Source organism: Anopheles moucheti, chromosome 3 (assembly GCF_943734755.1).
Source record: "Anopheles moucheti chromosome 3, idAnoMoucSN_F20_07, whole genome shotgun sequence".
Taxonomy (NCBI): domain Eukaryota; kingdom Metazoa; phylum Arthropoda; class Insecta; order Diptera; family Culicidae; genus Anopheles; species Anopheles moucheti.
In genome coordinates, this window is record NC_069141.1 from 66385273 (window position 1) to 66395666 (window position 10394).

At 46.0% G+C, this 10394-nt stretch overlaps 3 protein-coding genes across 3 annotated transcripts; 1 reads left to right on the forward strand and 2 right to left on the reverse strand.

The window, feature by feature from the left end:
* Positions 1-385: 385 nt before the first annotated feature.
* LOC128303662 (probable chitinase 2) lies at positions 386-1949 on the reverse strand. The gene is made up of 6 exons (XM_053040703.1): positions 1862-1949; positions 1615-1794; positions 1449-1549; positions 1247-1354; positions 925-1179; positions 386-853 (listed from the first exon to the last, which is right to left on the reverse strand). The coding sequence occupies exons 1-6, from the start codon at positions 1947-1949 to the stop codon at positions 386-388; spliced, it is 1200 nt and encodes a 399-aa protein (XP_052896663.1).
* Positions 1950-3219: 1270 nt separating this feature from the next.
* On the forward strand, positions 3220-4757 carry LOC128302456 (ADP-ribose pyrophosphatase, mitochondrial). The gene is made up of 2 exons (XM_053039283.1): positions 3220-3730; positions 3812-4757. The coding sequence occupies exons 1-2, from the start codon at positions 3442-3444 to the stop codon at positions 4462-4464; spliced, it is 942 nt and encodes a 313-aa protein (XP_052895243.1). The 5' UTR covers positions 3220-3441; the 3' UTR covers positions 4465-4757.
* Positions 4758-4854: 97 nt separating this feature from the next.
* On the reverse strand, positions 4855-9098 carry LOC128302457 (CUE domain-containing protein 1). Its single transcript, XM_053039284.1, has 2 exons — positions 8877-9098; positions 4855-8817 (listed from the first exon to the last, which is right to left on the reverse strand). The coding sequence occupies exons 1-2, from the start codon at positions 9036-9038 to the stop codon at positions 8038-8040; spliced, it is 942 nt and encodes a 313-aa protein (XP_052895244.1). The 5' UTR covers positions 9039-9098; the 3' UTR covers positions 4855-8037.
* Between the last annotated feature and the right edge of the window lie 1296 nt (positions 9099-10394).

Sequence of the window (10394 nt, forward strand, 5' to 3'; positions counted from 1 at the left end):
GGATGCCCAGCCGGGGTTCGCTAACTAAACAGAAGTTAAAGAAAAATGGATCCCTTGCCTTGGTATGAGAGCTCTGCCAACCGTTGCCCAAACATAAGCAACTCGGTTTGAGTTGATATATTACAGGTTGCCTACCACAGCGTGACTCTAGACGCAACGCTTGTATTTAATCAGCAAATACGTCCGAATTCGTTAGCCGCTTTAAAGCCAATCCTGCTCGATACTGTTTTGCGATTGCAAGAGAGTAAACGGAGCTTACCTAACGTACGGTGTCCAAAAGTGGTTAATAGCTTTTGCAGATAAGTTTCCATATTCCTTTCTATCTTTCATTCATAAAGTCAACATTTATTGTGCACCATTTTAGGCAGAGCTAGTCTCAGGCTCACTATTTCTTCACGTAGCCCAGCGTGCGCAGGGCGGTTTGCAGCAGCGGATATGCCTCGTTATGACAATCCCCCTGAAAGTCGTCCGTATCGATCGTCCAGAACATGATTCCACCGAGCTTTTTGTCCATGGCGTACTTCACCTTCGTAGCGATCGTTTCGATACCGTCGAACGTTAGCCACTGATCGTCACGGTACGCGTACTTGACGGCATTCTGGGCCATCGATTTGACAACCCACGGAACCGCCGGTGCGGTACCGTTCGGTTTCAGCATCTCGCACACCTCGTTGTAACCCAGCGAGCCGGCACTGCGTGTGAAGGGTCCCGGCTGGCCTGGGCCAACCGCCTTTATACCCGGTGCCATCAGACGACTCGGCACCACCGTGTACGTTTTGGCGTGGGTTGTGATGCCCAGCGAGAATTTCTTCATCGAGCAGCCACTTTTGCCGACGTACGCGATCGTTGTGTCCTGGACAGAAGTAAAGATACATCTCGTTAGTTCTGACATGCTTGATCCACCATCATGCACGATCTTCCTACAATCGTCTCTCCCGTTGACGAGTCACCGTAGAGTGGAGCATCCAGAGCGGCTTTCGCCGCAATGGCGTAGTCGTACGTCATCAGGTTGATGAAGTCGAGCTCTTCGCACAACTTCGGCAGATCGTAACCACTCTGGAGGATCTCCTTCGAGGCACTGATGGCCGCCGTCAGAAGCTTTTTGCGTGGAGCAAACTTGTTTCTCAGTGCTTGCACGAGCAGCAGAAAGTTCTCGCGATCTTCCGGTATTCCGCCACGCTAACGAAACGAAAAGAGGAAGAACATTTTGTCACAAAAAAAAGGAAGTAATCTTCATCTCACGTACCATCGTGGGATACTCCCAGTCAATGTCCAACCCGTCGAATCCATAGTGTACTAAGTAGCGTAGCGTTTGGTCGGCAAATGCCTCCCGAGATGACTCACGTTCCGCCATCTTGCCGAATCAGTAACGAAACAGAACAACAACCAAAGTACAAACGTTATCTCCATGAGTGGTTAGTGTTTCCTGGTACTTTGATAACGCTTACCAGCGAGTACTTTTCCGAACCCTCGTTCCATCCACCGATCGCAAGCAGTACCTTCAGGCATGGATTCTCCTCTTTCAGGGCCACTATCTTCGAATAGCCCTCTGGCGTAAAAAAAACAGTAACGACGTTAGCCGTTAATTCCCCAACAACACCGTTACCAACTCACTGTTCACGTTGATGTCGTTGTAGTAGTCAAGTGAGTCGATTCCACCGCCAATGTTCAATCCGGCAAACGTGTACACCAGGTGCGTACAGTGATCCGGGACTATGTACGAAATGTTGAACGATCCGCTGCCTTCACGATAGTTGGACCAGCTTGCCAAGTAACACACCACACGATAGGGTCCTGATGGTGAGAAAACCGAGTGTAAAGTTCCACAACAGTACGTATTTGCCGTAGCCGATCTGCTCACTTGTTGGACATTCCGTTGCTCCGTCCACCAAGGCTCCCAAGCTGCAGAGCACTATTGCTCCGATGCCTAACAATTGTAACGGTTGCATTGTAACTAAAGACAAACGAATGGAACGGATACCTCTATTTGCATCGTACAATGATAAAATGTTATCTGTGACAAGCATTGCATGTAAAGATCTCGAAATGAGATCCCAAAATCAGACTGATATCAGCGCGCCATGTGACTACTGAGGGTCTTTGACGCATTTGCCAAACTGTTGTGGAACAGTGCGATGCTCCGGTTAAGCAACCTTGAAACAGATACCCAGAAACGCACAACGATCTTTCCACGTTTGACATTTTCGGTGCCGTCGTTTCCGTGCTGGTCATCGAACGACGACACGACCCGAAAAGTTCGTTATCTGAATGCATTCATGCTGCGAGCCGTCTCTCCGCCACAGTGCAGTTGACCGGTTTTTGTCGGTTGGGGCGGTGGGTTGGGCGAATCCGAAACATATGGACCACCTCCACCACCACAGCAGTAAACGTTGACATTCAAATCGATTTTAAAAGTAGCGCAGCGTGTGCGAATTCGGTTAAACTATTTTTGTAACTGGTGGCATGTTTACAAACCGGCTTCGAATGTTTACAAATCGATTTGCACTGATTTTCGCATGAGTTAAGATGGTTTATGAACACATTTATTATTCTACAACAGTTTGCAAGTCCTTTAAGTTGGGATAAGTTTGGCGTAAACATGGAGCAGATACCAAATTTAGATAAAGAAAAATCTCTAAAACCCCTGTGGTTTTAATGTCAAAAGGAAGTTTGGGGTGGTTTAAAGCCGAGAGCCAACGAAGCCATGTCAACGAGGCATATGAATCTAGTAGTCGAAAGCCGAGAAGGAGTGAATTTGCCCTTAAATATGAGGAGTAATAAACTCCTCAGTACATACAGGATAGTGCTCCACTCGAAAAAAAAACAATATGAAGGGCATGTCAACGGTCATTTTAAAATAAGGGTTGTCTACTTTCTACTTTCGATTGAGAATTAATTTTCAGGTGATTCTTATCATCAAATCAAAAATCAAATTGATATAGAACTAGTGATAGTGATAGAACTAACAGTTTTACTTAGTTTTAATTTATTTAAGTTAAATAGAAAAATTAATTATTGCCATGTTCATTACTATGTCCGTTCAATTGCCTACAATGCTGTTGAGATAGTGTGCGTGAGATGGAACTGTTTGTAAACAATCCATAGCCCTTCACCGTTGTTGCGAGAGCAGGACAGCACAACGCTCGCTCGTTGCCTCACACGTGGGTTCGACTACGCTTCCATCGCGGAAAGCAACGTAAACAAACAGCAACAGCAGCAGTACGGCACCGGTACGGCGGGTGCAAACCAGAAGGCGCGTCATAAATCGTACTCATCAACACGGAATAAAGTTATCCTTCGGAAAAAGGTTTCGTGGCTGGTGCTGCCAGCGTTTGCAAGTTGCCTGGCATTGGTGTGTTATTTATTTTCCTATTGATTCCGACACCAGTGCCGCGGGGTTATGTAACGGACCCGCAACCTAATCAACCGATCCGAACACCGATGTCGACGATGGCACTCCGGCAGACAGCGTGCAGATTGCTATCGGCAGTCGCTGGCGCTGGTCCGTCCGGTGCCGCTGTGGACGAAACGGTCGAAACCATGGCACGAATCATACCGGGAATCTTCAAACATTCGCGCTGCCGGAACAACGTGTACCCGCAGAGTGACGTGCGACGGTATCCCGTACCGGATGAGTCCGTCTTCTGGACGCAAACGTACTCCGACTATCAGCCACCGTTTCACGAATCGCCCGTACTGCAGGGCAAAGAGTGGGCCGATCTAGATGCCGGTGAGTGTTTTGGTTCTGGGTTGGGTCAAGGTCAAAGGCAAGGTAAGGCACTGTTACCGTCCATGTTCTTCTGTCTTTCAGATAACGCCTCGTTCAAACCGAATTGGAACGAGCTGGACGGGAAGGTCAACCGGGTAAGCTTTGTTGGGACGTACGAGATACGGGACAGCTGCCCGTTGAATCCGTTCGGGCGTACGGGTATCCGGGGCCGCGGTATACTCGGTCGCTGGGGTCCGAACCATGCGGCCGATCCGGTCGTGACGCGCTGGAAGCTTGATGAAGCTGGCCAACCGGCGGTGCACCCGGACAGCGGCAAGCGCATCCTGCAGATGTGTGCGATCGAGCGGACGGATTGTGGCGAGTGGGCCATCCCGGGCGGTATGGTGGATCCGGGCGAGAAGGTTAGTGCTACGCTGAGGCGCGAATTTCTCGAGGAAACGATGGATAACGATGCCGGTGAGATGGCGAACGAGGTGGAACAGTTCTTTGCGGCCGGTACCGAGATTTACAAAGGGTACGTGGACGATCCGCGCAACACGGATTGCGCCTGGATGGAGACGGTCGCGGTGAACTTTCACGATGAGTCAGGTTCGGTCGTCGGGCGGTTCCCGCTGCATGCGGGCGACGATGCGGCGAAGGTACGCTGGATGGATGTCGGCGAGGAGGTGAAACTGTACGCCAGCCATTCGAACATCGTCAAACGTGTGGTCGATATGCTGGAAGCGCACTGGTAAGGCGGTGAGACGGTATCATCATAAAAGAAGGACGGCAGTGATTGGCACGCACATCGACGGTGCTGCTGCTGCTGCCTGCCGTTCGGATGTTTCTTCGTGTTTCGTTTGTTTGACCTTCGGGTAACACAATGTTGAACCGTTGAACGATTTAAAACAAATCGACTCAACTGCATGCAAACGGAATAAACGCAAGGAAAGGTACAAGCATTTTACTACAGTCGCATGTTTGGTTGGTGATTAAAATAATCGTAACATGTATTTGTTTCCGTTTTGTTTTATCATCTTCTCCCACAACGGTTGACTTCGCTTCCATCTTTCAGCTCCCTTCCCTTGTTTGCACGAGATTCTTCATCCGCCCTCCGGATACTTTTTTTCTTCTAACTTCCACTTGGAGATTGTTACATTCTAGCCGCTAGTTGTGACGATGGGTTTTTTGGGGAAAGTTTGTTGTTTCTACTTTCTAACGTTTTTTTTTTTGTTTCGTTCCTCACAATTCGGTAAACATCTTCGTTATCCTCGCAAACGCTCACTCACTTCTGTTTTGAGGAAATGCAAAGCTGGATGCTCGCTTTAATGGCTTTGATGCAGAATTCTTCCCCTTTAACCTTCCGAATATGCACCGTTCTTTACCACAACCAAAAGAGACAAGCTAAAGTAAGGTGTTGGGATTTAACGTTGTTCAATTTGGCTTGAACTTGTTTCTTATTAGTAGTGCATCGCTACTTTGTTTCGATGCATTTACTAATGCATTTGTGGCTTTTGTTTGTTTGTTTGTTTTTATTCCCAACTTGTTCTTTAGTGTGTTAACCGTGTCAGGGATTTATTTAATTTTTTAGTTCTGTTTCTATTGTTTCTATTAAGCGGATATAGTTTGATGAAAACTGGTTATACAAAGCGACAGGTTACGCGCGAATTAGATGTGTTACGATCAGGAAAATTAACAAGGGATAGAATAAAATTTGATGCTAACAGAGGAAGGATAATATAGAGCAAATAATTGGCAAAGTTTAAGGGAAAGATGAAAAAACAACTGTAGGAATTTTGGGAAGATCAACAAATGGAAGCGGATCATACGCGAAGCGATCATAGAAGCAATTTAAAAAGCATGGTTATATAGGACAGAACCTAACGTTTATTAAAAATGGACAAATAATGCTGAATTTCTGAAAAAAATCTTAATTTTCTTGATGGTTATACCACTAGCGGCTCTGCTAACAGATTCAGACAAACGCAATAGCTGCAGATAGGTGATCGCTCGATTGAAGCTGTTCAACATTCACCTCTCTTATGTGAAAGGTCAGCACCGGCAACAGAATTGATGCTGAGAAGAGGTGCTAGACTGCTGACTTACACTGTCAGGGAGGCTGTTCATTTCATTAAAATGACACCAGACGACCCAGCCGGTCGTTCCCATGGAAAAAAGAGACGTGGTAGGCCGAAATTTAAATGGTGTGATAGCGTCTGAAGCATCCTCCAGAAAGATCGAAATAATGGATTTACAGTCTAGTAGCCCAAGACCGCGAAACGGTTGCAGCATCGTCGCAAGCGAGTAAGTAATGTGGAATTTACACAAGTTTTTACTATTCCAATCGAGTTAAAAGGTTCACAGGGTAAAATTTCCGAATGAATCTCATAAGCAAAACGTTCGTTTTTAATTATTACAAACATAAATTAATGCTAGGTATCCCTAAGGTCGTTCATAGTCATAAACAAGTAAAACGATTACTGGCTAAAGAAACCAAAGTTGAAATTGCAACCCAATTGGTAACCTCACGATGCTTATAAAACTACACAAACTTAAGGTTAAATTTGGTTTCAAGTTGCGTGTACAGGAATTGCGCATATCAATTGCATTAGATTCTATCATTGAGATTGCTTGAGTGTGTTGTTGGTTTTTTTTTCGTAACAATCGGAACCTTGCCTTCCGACGTCTTCTCCCAGCAATGAACACCAGACACCGTCACCGTCTTCCACGCTAATATAAGTATATGCAAATGCAAACGGAAAATCACATGCAAAAAATTAAAATCAAATGCATTGCCCTCTCCCTTAATTGTGTTGACCTGTGACCCCCCAGTGCTTAGGTATGTTGCACATTAGCTATTTATATCGCTTTTGCTTTAGGTTTTGGTTGTTTAGTATCATTTTTGCACTATCGTTTGCGGTGAAATGTATGCGTTGCTCTACATCCTTCATAGACCATCGGTGAAGTCTGTTTGGTGGCATATCGTTCGATGGGACAGAGCGAGGGAGAGAACGAATTCCTATCCATGTTTTAACTTCTTTATGATCTGTCGATCGTAACAGTATGACTAGTACACCATGGTTACATTCGCAATGTAATTCGGTTCGTTCTTCTGTTCTATTACTTCATTGCCCTTTCCTCTCTCTCTCTGTCTTGTTTTATGTTTACCCTACTTTCTTCCATCTATGTATATATGTGTATATATATTTTTTTAAATTTAAATATGTGTATGTAAATGTTTCGTTATTCTTTTCTTATAGTTTCCTTCACTTGTAATGTTTTTGTTCTGCATTTATCTTATTATTTGATGGTGTTTGCCCAACCTCGTCGCAAGCTAACAAAGTTGCGTTTGTTTCGTTTTTTTTGTTTGTTTTGCTTTAACTAGGGAACTAAAAGGAACAAATAAATGACATTCTTTTCTTGCTAACATTGATGGCGTGCGTATGAGGCAGCATGTGTAGGAAACAAAATAACACACATTAAACTAATTTAAATCCGTCCATAATTAACGATCAAATGTATACGCGTTTTTAAGTCGGTAAAATAAATATTCTTTCATAAACACTAATTGCAACTCAGATCGCACATAATATGGCAATAACAAAGCGTCAAACAAACTTACATACTATGTACAAATAAATATATCAGATCTGATTGGGAAAACAGGAACCGTCGTCACAAACGGGGACAAACAAAAGGCAGGAAACTAGCGCAGCGGGAAGGATGGGAAGCTCAAAGACGGGAGTTGATTGGACTTTTTTGTTCCTCCTTAGAGCTCATCGGATTATCACCATCACCACTATCACTCGCGGTTTGTTTCTTTTGTTACCTATCAGCATGCGTGCAAAATGCTCGCCCAGTCTCATTCATTCATCTGTTCGTATCCTATGCATGCCAGTATCGTTAGGTGGCGATAGTACCGGAAGGAAGGAAAGGTACACTACAACCTTGTAGAAGAAGGTTTTCCTTCTTGTTTTTCAGGTTCCTTTCAAAAGAACCACCGGGAAGGGAGCGATGTTTGAAAGAGAAATGGAGGGGAGATTCGGGGGAAAACACACAGTCTCTTCATTGCCTAGTTCAGAGAAGTTAGCGCGTACGCACTACCGCACGTACACGGACTACAAGGTAAGAATTAAAAATTTAAACTCTAAAATCGATTGCTAATGTTGCGCGTACACCTTCCAGTTAGGAGGTTCTCCAAGGTGATTCCACAGAAAAAACGGTAGCACATCGAACGCCTCTAGCTGTGTCTTCTTAAACCTACTCCTACATATATGTTAAGCTTAGCGCAACCCGGGCGTAACGGTGTGGCTACGCACGAGCTCGTTCTACTTTTTGCCCGATGCAACCCGCTTCGGTTCCGCCTCATCGTCGCTGTGCTCCTCCTGCAGCAACAACGAGTCCGGATGCCGTACGGCACTAGCCTTCTTGTTGCCGCCGCGCTGCCACGTAAAGACACGCGCCAGCTGGGCGAACTTTTTGCGCGACACCTTACCCATGTGGCGCAACCGTTCCTTGAACGCGGCATCATCCTGCACCTTACCTTGATGGTCCTTCTCCAGCGCGGACAGAAACTCCTGGTTCCATCGCAGCTCCGCCATAAACTCTTCGTTTTGCAGCATCATCGCGAACTGTTCGTCACCAAGATCGAACTCGGTGCTGCGGTACGTACCGTCCGGCCCGATCGTACCGCCGGCCGTTCCACCGAGCCGCAAAAAAGTCGACGGCAGTGGCCCAACGAGCGGTGGATTCCAGCGACGGTTCATGGTGGCCGTGGTGGAAGCGAATCCGGCCGATCTTTCGCCCAGTGTCGTATCGTTGCGTAGCTGCTGTGTCGCTTGCTGTCCGGCGTGTGCGCGGGGACTGTTGGTGGCGCTTCCGGTCGCACTACCGGCAGGTGGTTTGCGTATTTTTGGCGACGCGCCCAACTGTTGCGCAACGATTGAGCTGGCGGTCGCGTTCGGGGAAGTGCTGAGGAATCGTTCCGATCCAGCGCCCGGCACATCGCTGGACAGATCGAGCAGCGGGCGATCGGTGGATTGATTAATGGCGACACCCGGCCTCGGACCACTACCGTCAGTTTCCAGCTCATGACGCAGCTTTTCGTTCTAAAATTAAACCAATTACATCAGCCAGCTGGGGTAGTGGAGATGGGAAACCGCCTTACCTGATTGTCCGTGCTCATGGCCAGCAACTGATCGATAGTGGCATCTACGGCACCCTGGTTGGCACGTAGCACCGCCTCAATAACGTCCCTATCCATGTCCGGGAACATGTTCTTAAAGTCGGACATGGCCTGTGAAAACTCCAACTGCATCGTGGAAGCCATTCTGTTGACCTTTTAGGAGGGGTCGTTTTATAGTTACACCAGTATACCACGAGAAGCCCTGCTGTTATCAGCAGACCTTACAAACCTTGCACACTACCGTAACGCACCCAAGAACTCGAAAGAAACGATCGCCAAAGCGAGGAGAACTAGGACGAACAGGAACTAGAACATACGACACACCGAGGAACGGATCGGTCGATACATGCAGCAGAAGGTGGTTGCGCTCTCGTTCGATTCGAGGTTACGATTCAACCCCGATGGGAGTCATGCGATTGTATGCTGATCATGTTTACCTCACGATAAGCACTCACCAACTGTGGGGAAACGCAACGGTTCGTTCTTATCATTTAATCCGTCGTGTTTTGCATACTTTCCGCTTGTAGGTGGGTTTGCAAGCTGTTTGCCAACCACCTCCCTGCTAGTGTTTATTCGCGCACACGCATTCACCCACAAACACAAACATACACACACACACACGCGCAGATGAGAAGAATTTGTGGCAGATTGAAAAACAACACCGAAAAGCTGGAGCCAGCTGCAACGCACTTTTTCCCAGCTTGCAACTCAGGGCTACTTCAAGCAGGAACTATGTAAATGTGAAACACGTACAGTGAACGGTAGGATGGTGACGAGTATTTTCCAGAGATTATCGATTACAGGGAGCAGTATTGTTTCTGCCCCCTTGTGATGAAAGTAGACCTTCCCGTGTCCTGGATTTTTTGTGTCTTTTGCGATAGTGACTTTTAATTATTATTATTGTGCGTTTTGCACTTTTTGACAGCGTTGCATGGCAGCTGTCAAATGGATCGATGACAACAATCGGATTGGCAGCATATACATATCGCCTTTGGAGCAATACGAAAAAATACTAAAATACGTAAAAGTTAGCAGTGAATTTTACTAAGTATTACTTTATAACATTTTCTTTGTTTCTCTACAGTTTTGGCGAGCAAGGCAAGTAAATCAATGGATCAGGAAAGCGTCTCAAGTAGGAGACAATATTTTAAATGTGTGTGCACATTTGGAAAAAACCTTGGTGTTTCAATTTGCATTAGTTCAATTAAACGTGTTTTATTTAAACATGTTGCTGTTTATGTAGCATGTTTTGTAATGTTTTGTATTGTGTAGGTTTGCCTTTATCCTCCGAATAATTAGAGCGCAAACTTCATGCGACACTGTTTGTCAGCATGGCAGTTGACAGTCCGTATCATTCCCAAGCAACGAACTGCTTAGCGAACGTTTGACAGTTGCAGCTTTCATCATTATTGTTCCAGCACGCAAAGAGGACGGACGCGCGTCTGATTGCGTCTGAATTTGTACTTTGTAAACTCGTCGGAAAAGAGATTTATCATCACG